This window comes from Ixodes scapularis, unplaced genomic scaffold, assembly GCF_016920785.2.
Source record: "Ixodes scapularis isolate PalLabHiFi unplaced genomic scaffold, ASM1692078v2 PGA_scaffold0__279_contigs__length_252992795, whole genome shotgun sequence".
NCBI classification, from domain to species: Eukaryota; Metazoa; Arthropoda; class Arachnida; order Ixodida; family Ixodidae; genus Ixodes; species Ixodes scapularis.
Genome location: NW_024609835.1, coordinates 5,403,615 through 5,424,710, shown reverse-complemented (window position 1 = coordinate 5,424,710; position 21,096 = coordinate 5,403,615). Strand labels below are relative to the sequence as shown.

At 44.1% G+C, this 21,096-nt stretch overlaps 1 protein-coding gene across 1 annotated transcript; it reads left to right on the top strand.

The window, feature by feature from the left end:
* Positions 1-3,699: 3,699 nt before the first annotated feature.
* On the top strand, positions 3,700-19,623 carry LOC115314065 (dermonecrotic toxin SPH-like). The gene is made up of 6 exons (XM_040213574.3): positions 3,700-3,741; positions 6,346-6,586; positions 9,642-9,773; positions 13,953-14,078; positions 15,772-16,009; positions 19,292-19,623. Exons 1-6 carry the CDS (start codon positions 3,700-3,702, stop codon positions 19,608-19,610), a joined length of 1,098 nt encoding a protein of 365 aa, XP_040069508.1. The 3' UTR covers positions 19,611-19,623.
* The last annotated feature ends 1,473 nt before the right edge of the window (positions 19,624-21,096 follow it).

Sequence of the window (21,096 nt, the reverse complement as noted above, 5' to 3'; positions counted from 1 at the left end):
AGGACTTCTTCAATCACCGGGGTGCAAGAAACCGGCCCGAATGCTTGGGAAAACGTTTCGGCACCGATAAGAGAAGGACAGCAAAGAAGGGCTCTGGCTCCCGATGGCTGAAGCAGGTTCACGTATAGTTCAATGTGGACTGTCTTCCGGAAACTACACAAAATAAACCTGCCGAGAAAAATATCTTTTCATGAAGCTTGATTTTTTTTTTTTTTTTTCATGAAGTGCAGTGTGTACTTGGGGGCATTCCCTTTTCTCTGATTTTGATCAATCCGTTTGGGAGTTACATTTCTGAGTTTACCTCTGTATACCGAAAAACACGGCTCCCGGTTTATAAAGGAATAGGATCTAGAAAACAATATTTCCTCACTTTATACAGATATAAAAGCATTATTTGACGCCTTCATGAATAATCAACTTATTTCGTCCCATATTGCGTAAAATAAAAGAGGCGTTTTTTTATTTGTTTTTTTCGCGCTTCCTAATTGAGCAGGAAAATCAGGTTTTGCGAAATACATTGGATAGGGTCCAAACCATATCCTTCACTTTCGTTTATAATGTTTCGCCATAGCGAAGTTGCTCGCACAGCTCTCTTGGTTTTTTTTTTTTTTTGTCGTTCAACAGGAGCTTCGAGAAACTCCAGCGTCGAAGGGATAGCCATTCATGCGAGTATTTCCCCGTATATGCTATTTATGCGGAAGTTTTTATCTCGATACCATTGTTTTCGCTTTCCTCGTGAATTAGCTTCAGCTTAGAGGCTTGCGTTTCTTAACCGTTTGTTTTATTTTAGCTTTAAAACGAGTCTCGTGTGCAGCAACACTGAAAAACGTCGCGTGAATCTTGATGTCCGCGGCGATTTTCGAAGCACGGGGTTAAGAAATGATGGGTTCCAGAAATGTCGTCTGCAAAGGGTTGCTGAAGATATAAAACGAATGTCGCAGTATACGATGTTTTTGAAGCATTATTCTACGCTGAGCGTCATGGCAAGATCGCGACAATTTCACTTTCACGTTAAGAGAGAAAAAAAAAAAAAAGCAAATAGTTGTTTGTGATTCGACAGTTTAAGGTCGGTCTCGGACAGCCTTCGAGATATGGCGGCACTTCATTAGGAGGGTCCCGACTCCCTTGATATATCTCTCAGAAGTTCTTCGAAAATATCATTGTTTGCGCTGTCGATGAGAAACTTCACAGTGCAGTAAACTTGCTATACTTATTTTCCGCTTAAATTCACGCGCAGTCGATGCTACGAGCTAAAGGAGACCGATCAGGCACCCTTAAAAGCGCAAGTCACTGGGCCTTCTTTGTTTATGATTGGTTCAGCGGTGATAGAGCACGTACAGAAACACGACGAGCACCATGATGGTGCTCTTTGGACGTCTGATTGGTCCCAGTAGCTCGTACCGTTAACTCCGTCTGGACTTGAGGCAATACCAAGTATAAAAAGGCAGCTGGGCGATGAGAGTTGTGATGGCGAAGAATCGCTCGAGGCGCTTGACGTGCATCCTGCAGTTATTGAGGGATCTAGAAGGCCGTTCCCGATACCCCCGGTAACGATACGATGCATGCGCAAAGGCGAAGCATTGGGTGACGTTATCGGAGTCATCTGAACGATCTACTAAAACTCTGTAATAATACACGACCGCACGCCAGTACGACGCTCACCTATATCGAAACGGCCAGGTGTAGGAATTGAACCCAGGAATCCTGGGCTCTGCAGCGCGAGCTTTCGTTCTACGTGCTACGAGCTGCGATGCGCTAACGAAGTCTGCCATCGACCCCTCAACCTCAGTGTTCTTTATGGTAAAACGTTGTGCTCTGGAAGACAATGTCTGCAAGAGAAACGGAAGTGTCACCTCAAAGTAGGGGTCGGCGTAAGTGTCCGGTGTCAGTTTTGTTAACTAAGTGTTTAAGGTTTGCAGCGGTTTGGCCTTGCAGCTGCCCGTAGGGAGGTACGACACCCGGAATCCAGTTCAAGAAAACAAACGGTTATTACCTTTCGGGTTCCCCGCGGCGCCTGCCACTGGGCAGAGTTGGCCTGAAGCCTGGTTCAGACAGTTGCGTTTGACTTCGTTTGACTGCGTTGCGGCTGCGAGAAACCAGGACATCCCCGCTGCTTAAATCACGTGCCAAGATGATTCTTTTAATTGGACTCTACGCTCCATACGAAGCACAGATGTGCCGGTGACTCGCTTTCGGTTCTCGACGCAACGCAGTCAAACGCACTCAAAGGCAAGTGTCTGAACCGGCCTTGACTCTTATAGCGGGATGTGCGGTGCTTTCACGCTCCCCTCCCGCTTGAGCGTGCGAGCGCCCCCACACTTTCCTCCCCTCTGGGTGCGCGCGTACTAGGCGTCGTCGTCTTCAAAGATGACGTCGTCCAACTCTCGGAGGAGGTGCGGGCGCAGTCGGCGGAGTAAGTTCAGTGCCCTGTCCAGGTCCGCGTCCTGCGGCACGTGGGCGGCTGGTGCCTGCTGCGCGCCGACCCCTCGGGCGCAGCAGGCCGGCCCTATGTGTGGGCCAGTGAATTTCTGGTACCCCGCAGACTTCGCAGAGCAGGGCGCTTTCTTCCGGGGCATAGTGTGCCCGGGGCTCCGTGGGGTGCCGGTCGGTGATGGTCAGGCGTCGAAAGGGTTCCGGGACTCGACCGGCCGGTGTTCCCGTCGGGACCTGGGGCTGGTCATCCCATGCAAGTCGCGACCACCAGCCAATGGCGGACCCGTCCGGGGTCAGAGCGGTCCACGTGGCAATGTGTTCTGTGGGGCGCGTGGGCGCGGGCTGGAACCGGTATGATGCTGCCCGAAACGGCTGCCGGCCCCTCGGAACGAAGGGTCCCAATCGCGACGAGCGAGCGTCTCGGCGTCCAGAACCCGGTTGGCGGTCGTGAGGCATGTCCTACGCATGTCAAAGGTATTGTTAGCAAGTGAAGGAGCACAGTGGATAGCGCGACTCGACCATAGTGAGGGCAATGGTAGGGTTCAATTCATTCGGAAGAACCAAGAAACACCCCCCCCCCCCCCCCAAAAAAAAAAAACAAAAAAAAACGAAGGTGAGTATTTTTTCTCTCCGCAAAGGACCCAACTAGAACCCAACCGGAACCGTGCACTTTAGAATTATTTCCTCCTGGTTCAACCGGGCTGCGCTAATCTGTAACGGCACCAGAATATAAAACGATATATTTTCTTTAGGGCGCATAGTTTTATTTGGAAGTATTTCTGCCATTCAGTACAGTTCAATTTTAGTTAAATTATTAGGGAAAGCAGAACTTTCAAAATTTTCCACTTTGCTCAGTACACAAGTGTATTTTGCTTGTTTATTATGACGAGGTCGAGTATGTTACTGAGGGAAAAGGGTAAATAAAAGACGAAGCCTATTTTTGCACTTTGCAAATCCAATACACGAGGTGTGCTTTTTTTTTATATGCTTGATTATTTTCCAAAGTGCTCATGCAATGTTCAAGCCTTGTGCAATCGGATATGTAGAACCTCAGTCGAATTAAAACCGCCGGCACAAGAGTAGCAGTTTTAAACACTGGAGGAAAAGGGGGAGGGGGAGTGCGATGGGACGTTTGCGAAATGTCTGATGAAAAACGCTGGCAAAATCTAGCAGCTCTGATCACAAGATGCGAGTATAAATTGTAAAGACTACAATGCACGTGTACTTGCAGGAGTTCATCGTCACTGCGTGAGCACAAGAGGCAGCATGATTCGTACCCTTGCCCTGGTCACGGCACTCGCGATTACGGTAAGTGCCAATCATATTGTAAGGCGCGTGTTCGAGGTCGAAATCTTATAATCACGTTACTTTCGTTAATACTCTTATGTCTGGAATACACTGCAGGAGTACGAGATACACCGCAGTATTATTCTATTAAGAATTTACGAACAACAGACTGCGCAGATTCAGCGCGGTAATAACCAACAACCTGAGGAAAGCCGGGCTTTGCGAGTCCCAAGCAGTACAATGCAAAGCGCAAGTTCGTCTGCTTCTCGCCCAGGGGTTGCAGTGACGCCAGAACACCGAGTTCTGATTGGCTCCGACTGGAAAGATAGTGGGTAGACCTCAACGCTAGCTGCCTTGAGGCCTACCCATTACCCTTACAATCGGAGCCAATAGGGGCTCGGCGTACTGACGTCACCGAAACCCTTGCAAAAGAAGCAGACGACCTTGCACTCCGCATATCACTCCGCAGCCAACAACACATCTTTATTTACAAATTTCCTGCTTACGTCATACGTGTATCACTTGGTGGCAGTGTTGTATGCGTTACCGAAAAAAAGTAACTAAATACGTTACTCGTTACTTGCAAATAAAAGTAACGCGTTACAGACCTACGTTATCTCAAAATAAAAGGAACGCGTTACCGTTACCGTTACTGATAAAAAGTAACGCACGTTACTGTTGCGTTACTTTGTATTCACGAACTAGAACATTTGCTGTTTCGACGTTTGATATGTGCGTAAGCGCCATAGCTAAAATATGTCCATGCGGAAACTTAATTACCCTCTCATTTTTAGGGTTTCACCCGAATAGTTACAAGAAAAAACGCGGAAGTATATATGAAGCTGATTTATAACATGGAAAACGGGAAAGGGAATGACACGAAGGTGTCATTCTCTTTCCCAGCGGGAAGCAAAACTCAGGCTTCGACGCAGGAATCTCCCAAATCCACCCGAAGCCGGACCTCTTTGGCCTTCCAGCCGAGGCGACGGCGGTAGCGAGGTCAACGAGCCGCGGGAGAAAACCAGTGGCAGGTGGCGTGTGACGTCAAATCTGACGAGCACCGACGTCAAAGAAAAGTGGAGGACAGCGGCATTTTTTGACAAAGGAATTTATGACTGAACACTTAAAAAACAAAAAACAAAATTAAATTTTTTTTTTAAGTTTTAGGAAGTAAAGTAACGTAACGTAATTTCGTTACACGTTACTCAAAATAAGTAACGTAAGTACGTTACCCGTTACTTCTTTGGAAAAGTAACGAGTACGTTACTATGTCACCAAAAAAAGTAACGCGTTACCGGTAACGCCGTTACTTGTAACGCGTTACCGCCAACACTGCTTGGTGGGCTCTTTCGCTTTGGGGATAGTAACTCGCTATTTTGGTTCGTTTATATTTCTCGTCTTAAAAACCCAGAAACCTTTAAAAGAAATAAAACTATACGCGGAGACTGGGTATAAAAGAAATTCTCCCCATTCTGTAAAAGCTAGGTTCTTTGCAACTTTTTAACACCCTTTATTGGTGTGTAAAAACCAATATTAGTATATTTCCAGTGTAAAAGTATCCATTCGAGATTAAACAAATAAACAATAATCAGTTAGATCGACGAGTAGAGCTGGATTTTGAATATATAACATCACAACCGTATATATAATGACAACTGCCTTTAAATTTGTGGGTGACTGCTCAAGACTTTCACGATGAAGAACTGCAAATGATGTGGGGACGTGTTTTCTGGAGAACGAGGAAGAAACTTGTTCTTAATTAAATCATTTCTGTGCTGGCTATGAGACGCTGTAGTCCTTGTCCCCTCTGTTCCTGGTCTCAAGGTTTCTCATTATGGACGTGCACCAGCTCGCCTTCGTTTTCACTCTAATTTCACAATCAAAACCTGGTTTATTAGAAAAGTTCTGAATCGTTTTGCGTGAGTAATTCAATATTTTTAAGATAAATAAATGAGATTACTAATCTTTTATAAAACTATAGTTGGTGACTGGGAAAGAGTTTAGGAAAAAATTTCCCACACCTTTTCACTTCAACACAGCAAATGCCGGAGAGGAGGTGACTTCCTTACCAGTGTTTGCTCTGCTGACATGGAAAGGCGTGAGGACGTTTCGGACTCTTAACCTGTTAATGACTGTAATATAGAAGTTGAAACATCCCAACATAGGAAAAAAGATAAGCACACTACTTCTGGCATAACAGCTTGCCAATGCACTCAGTTTTAAGAATTTTTGGAATATCCATGCTCTGTCACAGTAAACAAACTACGAAGAAGCTCTCGATACAAGCGGGTTCGAACTTAGCGGTGCAATGTTTTTTTCTTAAATTCGGGAAAGGGGGGGGGGGGGGGTCCTTTCACGTAGTTTTCAAGTTTTAGCTGACTACTTGCATCTCCAACGGCGTGCATTGGATCTCCAATTTTTTTCCCCTTCACATATTGGCCGCCAGGCCACGCCAACTTTAGCTGCACAGTTGGATGGGAGGTACCTCACCGCTTCCCTCCTTTACGTCTGTCCTGATGGGAAGCGTCGCCTCCTCTGGAGTGGCGAAGAGGGAACATGCTGGCGGTACCACTGTGTCGTACTGTTTTAGTTCTGACGTCGGCGTGCCCATTTCCCGCCATTCAGGTGAAGTGCCAAGACGACAGGAGGCCGTTTTACGTCATCGGTCACATGGTGAACTCCATCCCTCAAGTGAGCCAGTTCCTGGAGCTCGGTGCCAACGCCATCGAGAGCGACGTGCAATTCAGCAAAAGCGGCACCGCACTTAGGACCTTCCATGGACTTCCGTGCGACTGCCTGCGAAGATGCAAGCAGAGCGCAAATATCGTGGATTACTTTCAGTACATCCGGAACGTCACCGGGTTCAGTAAGATTTTCCGTCCAGAGCCAATTTTAACGCGATATACTTAAGCGGTTCGTGTCGCAGGAAAGCCGGCATCGGCGTCGGTGGACTTGAAACGGGAAAATCGTGATTGGTCGATAGGGTCATGACGGCAAAGCCACATGACCTCGCGCGGGAGTTTCAAACCCACAACCCTCACGTGAAATGTGACGTCACGCGCGGAATGAAAGTGATTAAGACATGATATGGGGGGGTAATGCGAATTATGGGTAACCTTATGTCTGAAATAATTTCACCTTATAAAACAATTAATCCGCTTTAAAGAGAAATATCTAAGAATTTCAGGCGGGATTCGAACGCACGACCCTTCGGTTGCGAGCCATATACGCTACTGATTACGCTTGCATGACTTGGAAACGAGCGGGAGTTGATGTGTTTCGCCTATCGCGTTCCACTCTTTTTTCACACCGTGACCGACGGTCTTAGCTGCGACCAACGGCGTCGGTTGATATCTTCGGCCACAGTAAACCTGTACACCAGTAAACCGTGAAGCAGCGAGCAGGCAGTCTTCCAAAGCAGTATAAATTAGATTGATCCGTGTTGCACAAGTCACATGAACCTTTTTCGAGGAACATTTATTAATTCGGATGATAGACTGCCTCGAGAAATGTCCGATCATCTAATATTGTAGAAGGCAAATAAAGCCAGGGCCTCTGGGCTTCTAACCTGCAGATCTTTAACGTTCATCGCGCTTTAGTGGTCAGGTGAATAAATGCTGGTAGAAGTACAAAATGGTTATTTATATAATTATATATTCAAAACACCTCGCAGGTCCGTTTCTGGACATTACATAATAAAGAGGGAGGGATTTAGTGAAAGTAGACTATAAGCAATTTTAAAAGCAGATACATAAAACGAAGGATTTCGCGTTTTCTCAGCCGTGAACAATTTTAGCAGCAACACAACGCAATTTCTACATTTTAACACTCTTTTAGGAAGAGCGCTGCTAGCAACACAAGTCGTGCTTTGTACAAAAATGTAAAAGACTATTTAGGCAAGACCCATCGCGAGAAATCAAAGCTATAAGGCACTCAAGTAATCTAGGGTAGCAGCTCGAAATGTAGCATGGTCATAAAGTGAGGTTATGTTGTCAGGGAGACTTTACGTCTATTCCTTTTTTTACCCCTCTTATCTAGAGTTCAGTCCTCCGCCGACACGGATGATGCTCATGTACAACAAGTAGTTTAACCCTCACGTGGGCTTTTTTTATACCTTTTGAAAAGTTCAAGAATAGTATAGTGGTTAGGATTGCCGTGTAGTTTGTTTAGTTCAGTGCCGTTTTATAATGTGAAGTGTAACCCTAAAAAAGGCCCCTAAAGCTGTTTGGGAAACATAATAAAACTCCAATTGATATATTGATTGATTGATTGATTGATTGATTCCAGTTCATAACTGCGCGTGGCAACGGAGTTATTGAAAGCAGATGTCCAAAATACTCTTATAACTCTGACTGTTAGTTAGATGGTGTGATGTTCGGTTAGGGGGCTCAAGGAGCTGGGCGATAACTCTGCGGTTTGTAAAGCGTGATTTGTGAATAATGCATGGGAGGGCAGCGTTGCGACGCATCTCGAGTACCTGTAGGGGGATTGTGTTTTTAAAGAAATAGGCACTTGTATGCCGGGAGTAAGATGATGTTATACACCGTGCAGCACGATTTTGGAGGCTTTCAATTTGATTATTAAAGTATTTCTGGTGGGGATTCCATACGGTAGAAGCAAATTCAAGTAAGGGCTAATCGTGTGTTTTTATGCTAACTTGCGTAGGTGAAGGGAGGCAATGTAAAGGTGGCGTCGTAAATATCCCAATGTTCGGGATGCAGAACTGGTAATATCGTTGTTGCGGTTAGTCCCAGATAGGTCACTAGAAAGATCAACGCCCAAGGCCAGAAACTGTAAAAGAGAGAGGTTTAGAGAACTAAGGTACCAATGTGATATAAATCAGGTGATAGTTCTCTAAAAATTCATTATTATCATAAAAATGTGTAAAAAAATACAAAATTTGGCGAAGCTGGTAGGAATAATTTGAAAAGGAATCGCATATTCGTGTCCTACTGGCTGCCGACGTTTCGCCAAGAAACTTAGTTTCTTCGGGATGCCCTGAAGGAGCAATGTAAGCTAGCAAAATGCGGGCTACCACTGTAAGACTTGCAGGTGGTTCATTAGGTATATCACCTACACTTCGTTTTTATGATGAACCTAAAGGGTTATCCCAACAAGTTATTCAACGGTGACGCCTTTATTCCTATTTATTAAGAACTATATAACTGTTTACATTTTTGTTTTCTAAGTTCGTCCTCTGCGCGCCATAATCCGCCAAATTTTAACGCGCTGCTTTTTTGACGGCATACTTGAAGAAAAAAAAATGCAGCGATTAAAATGCGCTTTCATCGCTTTCGCTCACTACTGGTTGTTGGTTTTAAGATGCAACTAACAAAAAACTGAAACTTGAAACGTGAATTTTAATGGGGGTTTTAGTTAGATCGGGACATGGTGCAAGGCTATAGATGTCCCAAATTATTTAGAGAAGTAATGTTTGTCGACGTTTTCAACAGTGTGCTCATCAAATTTTTAATTGAAAACATTTAGACTCACTAAAAAAACTAATAATTAGAACATTGTTTACCACTTTAATGTACCAGCAAACTCACCTCGTTATATGTGTAGTTCCCTTGTCGTTGACCAAAACGTCATTAACCTTTTCTTCTTTTTTTTGTGTGTGTGATGGGTATTTTATGTTTAAACTTTTACTTTAATTCTTTAAAAAAAACTGTATACTTCCTGTAAAAAATGTATAGTCATATTGTTGCCCTAAAGTAATAACGTTGTTGTGTGTAATAAAGTAGCCTATAAATAATGCATATAAAAATTAATTCCTGCATTAGTTTTTGTGTCTTAAAACCTGAAACATCGTTAAAGTGCCTGCCATCCCAATAGGAATAACCGCAAAATACATCCAAAGAATCTCTCCTTGTTTAATGTTTTGTATACTTATTCCGTTTGCTCCTAATATATTTTTTCAGGACACAGCCAATATAGCGAAAAACTTCTGCTCGTCTTTCTGGACCTCAAAGTATCCAAACTACCTCCGGGGAGTAAATACGGCGCTGGAGTCGACATCGCCACCAAGCTTGTTCTACATCTCTGGGACGGAGGTTTGTGTGGCTAAATACCAATCCTCCCACACAGCAAAACAAAACACAAATTCGGTGCATATAAAGTGGTGAGCTGGGCGAGTTGGTCAACGTTGAACACGATGAAACATCGCGCGCAAAGAGACCAGTACAAAAGAGGATGGAACGCATAACGCGAGCCTGTCTGTGTCCTGTGTTCCTTCCTCTCGTGTCATTGTCTCCTTGAGGCTTGTGCGCTATTTTTCATCATGTTCAGTGCATCCCCTTTTTTTGCAAAGCGCTTAGGAAAGCCAATCGCTTCAATCTATGGAGGAAGCTTTTCGAATGACCACGATGCTAGAGGCTAAATATATCGAGACGTTACAAGTAATCAAATTGCTTCTAATCGATTTCATATTGGAGTAATTTTGTAATAATTTGATTACACTGATTAGAAAGTAATTAAAAGAGAAATATCAATGATTTTATATTTACACAATTTACTTGTAACCATCAGTATTGAATTTCTCCCCATTCTAATGGCGACCCTTATTTCTACAAGCTTAATGCCAGGGACTCCTCGAACCAAGTCAAAGGAAGAAAGATGGTTAACCAAAATTTGAGAAATAAGAAGATTTAAGTCCTTTATAGTTGGGTAATTCCTCATTCAAATTTGAACTAAGTACCAACAGACAGTTTTCAAACCAGCAGAAGAATTTGTGATTCGGAAAATCTCAAGTGATTGGAAAAGTAAGGGTTACTTTTCAAGTAACAGTCAATTACTTCTTGTTCTAAATGAATAAAGTAATTCAATTGCATATTTTGTAACCAAGAGTAAGTTGAATTGTAATTGATTCAAGTTTTCTTGTAACGCGTACAAGGCTGGCCGCTATGACACCGAGCATAACGTGAGCCCTTGAAACGTCATTTAACTACTCATTGACTCATTGATAAGTGTACCACTAAGGAGGCGTTAAGCTGTTGGTGGGTCACTGAAAATAAGAATAAATAAAAATAAAATAAAATGATGTCACAGCGCGGCGCAGACAGTTTGTCACAGCGAAAGGCAGACAAATTCGCAGAGCATCCCCTTTAGACTGCGGCACTCTCGAGTACTTTTGGGAAAGTAGGCGTACGAGATTTTTCAAAGTGTATACTAGCGTTGATAATCTAAATGAACTGATGGGCTAGTATGGTATACACACAACGCAAAATGACAACGAACTCGTAACATCAATTGTTCTACTCCATGTCATACCAAGTCCCATTGCATTCGACGCCGTGATTCAACGGAGAGAATCAAACAGTGTCAAAAGTGAATTGTCACGGCCTTAGTCGTTTTTGTGCGGTTACTGTAACCGGCGAAACTGTACGCCGTGTCACCAGTTTCGTGCAGTACAGGCGAAGGCAAAGCCAGGCGAAAGGACAAAGGGGCGAGCACTAGGAAGGCTGCGGCCTTCCTAGTGCTCACCCCTTTCTCCCTTCCCATGGGGAGGGAGAAAGGATCCTCCTCTCTCTTTCTCCCCTCGTCCTCTATTGCCCTCTTCTCCCGTCCCGCCGTCCAAGTCCTTGTTGAGACGTCTGGTGCATTTCCTCTCTTGGTTGCCTCCGTCTTGGGTTTTAGAAAGGTTTAACTTCAACCAGTTTGCCAGGCTTATTACGCTACCTATACTTGGCGCTCGTCTCGTCTTCTAGTTCTACTCTAGTCGGTGACAGGTTAAGAGTAAAGTGGAAGCTCCTCGAACCTCTGTCCCCTTTGGCGGAGTGATGGAGAGGAGGCGACCTCCTATCCAGCCTTCGCTCTACTAAAGTGGAAAGAGCTGGGAACTTCATTCTTAACATGTAACTGACTATAGTCCTTGCGCTTTTGGGCTGTCTTTATTTTAATAGTGTCGATACACTTTTTAAATTAAAAAAATATGTTACTACTTCGCGAATGTTCTAAAGAACTTTAATCCTTTGCAGCGTAGTATTGTTGCCTCGTGTCCTGTATGGCTCCGGCTTGAAATGACGAGGAAGACTGAATTCAAATGGAATTAGGTTCCTAACCTAGAATTATTACTTTTTCGAGGTTTAGAATGAGGGTACGTTATGCTACTTTGTATTTCTTTTTTTTTTTTTCCTCCAGAGCCATTGCGGCGTTGTGAGCAACGTATTTTGAGGATAAAATCGGTAAATTTGTGTTCAGAACTATGACGGCAACAGTGTTTTAGGTCTTACATCACAAGTCAGTGTATTATGCTGTTCCTCATTTATCTAAACGTTCCTATTTTGTTTTAATATTGCATTACCATAGTCGATTTTTGTGCGCGTTTTCTCAGCGATATCTAACTTAAATCCAGGTGATTCTCTGCATTGGAGGTCGCGTTCAGAGACAGTGAGGCCGCAGATGTAGTTTAGAATCTTATCTCTTTCTTGGCTTTTGTTCAGTTATCAACACGGCTGTACGTAAAGATTTGATCCGTGCCAAATAAAAGCGCGTAAGTCGAAGCAACTAAAAAAAGTGCGCAGCGTACAACTATGGTGCCAATAACGCCACTATAGTACACTTTAAAAAAAGCCCGTCCTTCCGCTTTTCCGCACAACACTCGGAGAGCCAATCACGGCAACTTACGGAGGTAGCTTAGAGAATGACGATGCCGAAACATATGTTTAGACCGAAACACGCAGTCTGAGTTGTGGCATTAAGTAACGCAAGTGTGACGTTTTGCATTGCTTAATGTCACAACTCAGACTGCGTTTTTTGCCCTAACAATTGTTTCGGCATCGTCATTCGCTGAGCTGCCTCCGTAAGTTGCGGTGATTGGCTCTCCGAGTGGTGTGCGGGAAAGTAGACGCACAGGCTTTTTTTTTAGAGTGTAGCCCCTGACGACAACTTGAGAAACGCAGGGCGTGGCAAGTCTCATGCATCTCATTTTCGCATCGCAGCCAATCAGGTTGCCGCGTTTGCCGATAAGAACGGCCAAGGATAAATCACGAAGCTAGAACCGTGAATTAACATATTAAGCACCGCCCTGCGTTTCTCAAGTTGTCCCTGATCATAAACGCAGAAGATCACGTTTAAGATTTCAGCGGGCACAAGAATAAACATAAATCGGGATTGAGCAAAGGAATTTCTTTTTAAATAATTGGTGAGAGTTGTAATGGCGAAAATCAACTGTCCACTATCACCCATACCTGTGGGAGCCAGTTTCGTCGTTCGGTGGGTCATTTGTAAAATAGCCTGCGTCATCGTAGAAAATTGTACTCAGGAATTGACCAAGTCGCAAGTTGGTATTGGTGTAGCAAAATGGCGTGACTGGACTGGCGTAGGGAATATGTGTGAATCCGCCGTCTGTTGTGGTTCAACGTTGGTGAAGAATGAAGTGCCTCAAAGACATACGCTACTTCACCTAGTGTCTAAAGAAATATATTGGACCTCTTGGATAATGCGCTCTTCGGAGGATGGAAGTGTATGTGGTCGAACAAGTTGGTACATTCACGCCAAAGAAACTACACGCGAATGGTATCAAACCGAGCTCGACTGGTAGAAAAATAGTTAGTTATATATTTTATAAATAAATCGTGAAATAACAAGGACGTCACAGATGGGAGGGCAGGCTCATCTGGAACACGCGTCATACTTGTAATTTAGCAGAACGCCATAAGAACTGTCGCGTTTCTGCTTCTACCTGGCCAAAGTGTCCGGAAATTCCGATATCTTTAAATATATGCATTAAAGGGTATTGACGGGACGCCATAGTGCGCCGTCCTTCACAGCTCGAGCTCAGAACTAGGCTTCAGTTATCTTCTATCGAGAACAAAAATCTTGATCGGGAGAAATGCACGACTATAGACGTTCAACGTGCGTTCAACCCAATGAAGATCGTTGTTCTTGGCAGAGGGTAAGTGGGAGCTTTACCTTTGGTAGCTAAAGAAATGGAGGACAGATCTGTAACATTCACGTTTGTTTTCTTTTGCCTCTTTATTTGTTGTTCAACGTTCTTATCGGCTCATGCTGCAATCCCACTGGCCGTAGAACGACAATGAGATGTTCGGAAATATCCCGCCCAACGTTTCTTAAGATGCCACTGACCGTCGTTCTGTACAAGCCCTTGTGCGAACAACGACCAACAATATGGCACCCCGTGTGTACCCGTTTGTCGCAGCGCATGCCGCTTCTTTTTTTCCTGTCGAAGCAGATGGTGACCTGGATGCGCGCCTTCTTTGTCGCTTTTCCAGTACCGTTCTACGACATGATGAACGTGTTGCTGTCCATCGGCCGTGCATCCGACATGGCCGTACTCACTGGAGTCATTGACACAATAATAGGTTTCGACCCCAGCCTGTCACTGTTCAATCATTTGGGTGAGTCTGCGCTTTCTATTAACTTCAATAGATAAAAATAGAATCAGCACTACGACTTCCTCCAATCTTGTTCCCATCACGCTTTAACGCGGCTATACTCGTATTCCCCTCAAGAACGGTAGTAAAAAGTAGCCCGGCTCCTCGCGGAACGTTACTAATTTTCTTCTTCATGCGTTGAGTTAAGATATCAGCAGGTGGTTTTTAGATTAGCTCTGTGTTATTTTATCGAAACGTACACGTTTCGAACGCAACAAGCATATCGCCTCTTCGTTCGACAACCAAGCCTTATAAGTACTACATCGCGCAGCGCATAAATAATGCGCAAAGCTTTTTTTTCTTTTTTCTTTTTTTTGTCTTGCCTTGAGATGACAACGAGTGTGGTGGAATGTGACCTCAGCTGTTTCAATGCAAATACGGCGCACTGCTCAAACTCAAGGGGTGGTGAAATTAAGACCTATAATATTGGTCCATACATAGCGTCGCTTAATACGAGCCTTGCGCACGTTAGAGTACGCTTACGACTGGTTGACACAAATTCCGTTTGACTGATGCCCGACGTTGTGCCAATAACGCCACCTGGAACCATCGGAGCCTGCGCATGTTGACGTCATCACAGTGAGATGGGGCGAAGACACCGATTGGATACGAGTGCTGCGTCAGGGTTCGGCTAAGCCTCGTCTTCCAACCAGCGCGTCGAAGGACGCTAGGCATCGGGCTCGTGTTCAGTACCTCAGTTGGCGCCATCCGACTTGGATGACGTTCCATGCCAAGAAGAGTGGGGCGTTCTAAGGACTTCGTTATGCTAGGTCGTGTTGATTATGGGGGCCGCTTGTAACCGCTTACGGCGAGCGTACGCTGTAGAGAGCCTAGATTGTAGAGAGGGTTCATCTCAAACCATGGGGAGCGTTCGCAATTTAATAGCGGACGCCTCCCGCGCCCAATTGGTCGTAGCTGCGCATGCGCTGCGTTGTTGCGTGGCGAGAAGGGAAGCAGGAGGAAAGGCGGAGACGATCAACGCGTCCGTCACTTCATCGCAGATCGCATTGCGAAAGCGGCCCAGAGACCACGTGACCCCGATCTATTTTTACTCATCATTCCTTCACCACGGGCTTAAGGCCCGTTCACACACTACTGTGCTTGCCTAGGACCGAATTCTTTCGATCTTCTACGATGAGAAAACAAACTGGCACGCTGGCGCCATCTTTGAGGCGACCCTAGAACTGCGCTTCACTAGAGTGAGCATTTCGCGGTATTTTGCGAGATCAAATGTGCGTACTACCCAGGTGATATTATCGCTAATAAAAATGTCAAAATATTTTTTAAGAAAACAAATAATGATGCACACACAAACAGAATATATATACGGTAACTGCGAGTGTTCCACCGCTATAAGATAGAAGGAGCCAGTGTGTTATCTCGTCGTTAGCGATTTTAAGAGGTCTGAAGGCACACAGTTGCAAGCAGTCTCAAATATGTGAACCAGCCTTAAACATGATTTTGACAATTTTATTAGCGACCGTTTCCCACAGCATAGGACGGAATTTGACCCTCGCAAATACTGCAAAACCTTCATAATAGTTCCAGGGAAATAGAATGCCCGCGCCTCAGTGTGCTCTTCGCTTTTTCCTGGATAATATTCAATACAGTTTTCTCCATTTGGGTGTTACCGACGCCCGACAAAACCTCTCCGCAGGATTCGATGTGGGTCTGAACGACAAGCTTGAGAACATCGCTAAAATGTACGAAAGACTTGGTGTCAATGGACACCGCTGGCAAGGCGACGGTATCACAAACTGTCTGACCAGCCTGCGATGTCCACTCCGACTGAAGAAAACGATTTCCTACAGAGATACCAACAAGAGAGAGAGTTACGTCGACAAGGTTTACTACTGGACCGTAGACAAGGTGGCGACCATAAGGAAGACGATCCGGTGAGGAGACGTGATTTTGTTTCAATATATATTTGCGTTCCGCTTTCGTTCCCCTTTTTTGTGGCTAATATCGATATCAACTTAGAAAAGACCTCTGTCACGTTTATAAGTTTATTATCCATATAACGTTTTTCTTTTTGCGTGGCACTGTGTGAATTAGATGTAATACATTACAGGTGTTTAATAGACAACAATGCAATGCATTGTATGTGTATAATCAACAACAGCAAACGAAGGCAAAAAAAATCAGACGCCGCAAACTATATTGGACGTATCGTTGGGTTATACTTCGGCTTGAAATTACTGAGGAGTTGCTCTCTACTCCAGCCGGACAGTATTATGTAGTATACAAGATACACAAATAGCACTTTAAGCACAGTCATATTTTATTGTGCGCTTTGATTACATCAGATTTATCTAGTATCAGTAGTGACAACTCTTCGTTGCACTTTGTTCGTCTTGAATATTCGTTCATCTAACCCCCTCCTTCGCACGTGCTGTTAACTTTACATTAAAACTTCTACATCTAACTTTTTTTTTTTACTTTTGGTTCCAAGTGTTGCATGAGCTGGAGCCTATCAAGTGCTTGAGAACCTCGATTTGCACCTCAGCAATTTACACTAACGCGCGTAGCGCTAAAACAATAGCGACACTAAAAATATCTAAAGTGTACTTCTTTGTTTCATAAAAAAAAAAACAGGAGATGAAATAATAAATATATAGTGATCTATACCAGGGCTTTGAATGTTCAAGGATTCACATATCCTGACCTGGACAAACTTTGAGCCATAAGCAACTTCACGACTCTTTATTTTAATTATTATTATTGCGAGCTGGTTCGGCGCAAATGGGACGAATTTTCATATAGTCACAAACAGAACCACCTGCGTGTACAGGTGGCAGACACAACAATGAGGGATGTTCTGGAATGCGCAGACACCGTGCTATGAGATACTTACCCCGTGCAACATGGCGATAAGTGTAATCTTGAGCCAATGAAATCTAAAAGACAAACCCTGCGACCATCCCCCCCCCCCCTCTCCCCCAAAATGTCACCACTAGTAGATCCACGCACCGCGATCCAGAGGTTGCGTCACCACAACCGCCAACCCGTCTCCCAGCGTCTCCCAACGAGCGCGACGTTAGCAGGTGACGGCGCCAAGACGGTCGCGTTTGCCCCCATTGCGGCCACTCTCGTCGAGCTTCAGAGTGTTTGCCGCTTGGGGCGAGCCGAAGATCCGTTAACAATGACGTCACGCACAGGCCTTGCGTTCCACGAGGTCTTGCTTCCCCCTTGGGGCGTGTCGGAGATCCACTAACTATGGCGTCTCGCATAGGCCTTGTCTTCCGCGCGTTCGTGCATCAGCGGGCACCAAATTAGGCACGTTTTGTTCCGTACCAAGTTCCCATAGCTCTAGTAATTCGAAATTACGAGGAGAGCAAGTCGTCTGCTTTTTGCGCAGGAGTTGCGGTAATGTCAGAGCGACGCCAAACTCTCATTGGCTTTGGCTTTGAAGGATAGTGGGTAGACCTCAATGCTAGATGCCTTGAGGTCTACCGACTATTTTTTCTCGAATCAGCCAATAAGAGCTCAGCGTTCTGACATCATTGCAACCCCTGTGCAAGAAGCAGACGAACTTGCGTTCCCTATAGGTTCGTGAAGATCTGACCGATCTGTGCTGTACCAAGTTTGCCAAATCTTTCTAGATGCTAACTTAACATTTGGGCGCTCCTAAGACCGGTGGAAACAGAAGGGAACCAAATAAGGCACACAATTAAATCAGAAACCTTGTCTGGTCTTGTCTTTTCCCCCAGGCCTTGCGAACAAATATGTCCAGTCGCTAATGAAATAGGACGAAAACGTGCAAACTCGTTCACCGCATACTCTCTCGTTCATTACACTTGTTAGTGTCTTCGGTTAGCGATAGCAGTTAACTGTCGTCTGAACATTTATCTGTTATATTCATCCTCAGGAGTTCCGTACACACATTGCGCTTACAAGTACAGCCTGGCGAAGTGTGTGCAGTATTGCACATGTTCCTCAAAAAAAAAAAAGGAACGAAAGCTCGCTTCTCGTTTCTTCTGATTTTTAAGACGGGTTCCCGTTCAAATTCCATATGTGAAACAGAAACTCGTTCCCGTAACAGTTAAAAAATGGAACTTGTCGTTACATATACGTTACATTTGTATTTTGCTGATTACCATATTTAGTTAGATCGAGCAATGTTCTCTTCGGTTTTTATCCATCCCATCAAATGGCAACGCACGAATTTCAATGCCGTGACGGAAAGGCACCGGAAGAAAACAAGCGGATCAGGGTTTTATTTGGTAATATATTCACCTTTACGAATCTTATCTCTTAACCGTATTCATGGTTTTGGTGGGCGATTCAGACGAGCCAAATGTACTCTTAACCCACATTACACGAGCGTTCCACAACAACCTGACAATTTCCAATCAAGCAAAGTCTCTTGTTCGAACTTAACAACAGTTGCTTCTCGATGTTGCTGTCCGCAAAACGAGCAAGTGAAAAAGAGGGCAGGCCTTTTGGAAGGTCAATCTTGAAAACTGCAAGTCGTTTTTCGTGAAGGTTTCATTCGTTGTTCAGTCTGGCCGGTCTTGGATTTTAGGGTGTATGAGGATTCGTGGAAGCAAATAAAGTAACCGAGTTTGAAACTTCCGTATTTCTGTGTATTTTCCTTCGACTCCAAATTTTGCTTGTGCACCGCAGTCTCGGGCACTGAAAAAAGAATCAATGTCCACTCGACTGTTACCAAGCGATGACTACGCAAAATAAACCCTAAGATAAGTAACCAAAACATTAGCGAGATCCTGGTATTCGTAAAGATATTGTTTTTATACATTTAGAATTTCCCCTCTTGAAAATAAATTACAAATTACCCCACTGGACAAAAAAAATGAAAGCCATTTCTTTTTCCCTTTCAGTAAAAATGTAACCAGTTCCCGTTCGAGTTCCACCGATGCAAAATGGAACGGCCTAAAAGCAATGCGTTCCAGGAACGCCGTTTCATACAACACTCAGTGTGCGTACGTGTTTTAACGCAGAATGGCATCATTTCAAAAGCTAACTAGTGATGACATCTGCGGGACAGAAGAGCAGGCTTTGTCTTTTAGCTGGTATTGCTTGGCAGCAATTTTGAGCGTGACAGTTTGATGAATAGGTCAAAATGCAATTGGAAGTTATCAACAGCTTTACTGGGAAAACTTAATCAAGTCAGATGTACTTTAACTTAATATTTGTTTTCGCACGTTTCTTTGCAGGAGGGGTGTGGACGCTATCATCACGAACAGACCAAAACGCGTGACAGGCGTTCTAGCGGAAGACGAGTTCAAAAAAACTGTTCGACTCGCAACCTACCGGGACGACCCTTGGATGAGGCTTCAGAGTAAAACAACGGAGCGCAGACCCAATGAACTTGATTCAGACATGGACGAAATGGGGGATGAAGCCAGCGAGTTCGATTTCGAGCCTTTTTCCTACCCGTTGTCTCCTAGAAGACCACTCACTTCCCGGGGTCCTGCCATACGAGATAGTTACAGGGTATGGCCACAGTACAATCCTTTGAGCCCATTCTACTAAGCCAGGTCACAATGAACTGTCTGCCGAACATATTTACGACGAATTAAATATTGTTTGAACTTTGAAAACTTTGTCGTGTGCCGTGTAACATGCGCTTGCAGACCCGTTCTACTTTAGTCCTAAGTATATAGCCAGAGCAGCAAACACCAAACGTTTCTTTTTTAAGCTGGTAAATATCGCTTCGCAACGTTTGACAACAAGTCACGTATTGCTAGGTACTATTCGTGGATATCATCTTTTGTAAAGAGTCCTACCTGTTTTATAGTTATCTGTGCCCGCTACTTTAAAATAGACAAATAAATTCGTATTCAAGTTTGACTTAAAACGACGGAACAAAAGTACTTATTGGCCGACGTGGGACACCGCGCAGTCCTAGAATGGTTACTACGATGGGCATTGGAAATTACTAAAGTGCCTTCCCTTGTTTGTATCTCCAGTCTCGGGTTTACAACTATATCATATTGGCTGATTATATGTTACCTGTTTTTATTTTTTGAAACCATGATTTTTCTTTTTTTAAACCGTTATTGTTTCAAATTAGCTTCCATAAACGGTTACCCTAGTCTTAGTTTTTTTGGGAAAGTGTATACGCGAGGCGTTGGTAGAGTAATTCCCCTTCATGGACAACAAATAACTTGAAACTTGTGACTGGACGCAGCTGGAAAGCCGCAAGCCCAGGAATTGATGTCCGACCGCGCTTACCTTGTATGTGCAGGAATAGGTTTCTACTTTTTGTTTACATATATTAAATACAAAAGACATAGAAGGTATTATAGAATTATTAAGCTATGTTATATGTGTACCTCGAAACAAGGTACCACGGCCTCGAGGAGATACTAAAACAAATACAACAATACCTTATAACTCAAAATGATTACAGGAGCATTTGTTTTGTTTCTTTTAGTATAATGATTTGTTAATAACTAACTCTGCTGTCAATTTCACAGGGCGGCAGAATACTGCAAATGGCCGTTTTCAAGAAAATTTTATTCCTTTTTGAAGGGAAACTTTCCGTAGAAAGTTGCCCCTCAATGTGAGAGGCAACTTTCTTCCATATTGTGGGCATTAAAGTTGTCATTGTCATTTTCGCTCGCTTTGTTCTTTGTCCAATCAACTACATTCAAACTTTCAGTCCAAAACTCTTCGAAACACGACACCACCTTTTGTAGGCCTCCTGCAACTGACGTCACTTACAGTTAGACTCGAAACCAACATTGTCGTCCGCTTTCTGTTTCTTGGCGCCAAGTTGGAGGCATTTGGTGTCTTATTGAAACAGCAGTAGTGCCATAGAGTCCGAGCCGTCTTTGTTTAACCAGATTCCAGGACATTTTCTTGTTTAAGTCAATCGCAGAGGTTCCTCACCTGACACGAAGTGCACTCCACAAACGCTCAGTTGGGGTTCGAAGCTCCTCTGTCGAAATCATAAAGTTAAATATAATAATCTAGAGTGAAATACTCCACGCATTTGTTCGCTTCGGAACGGTGG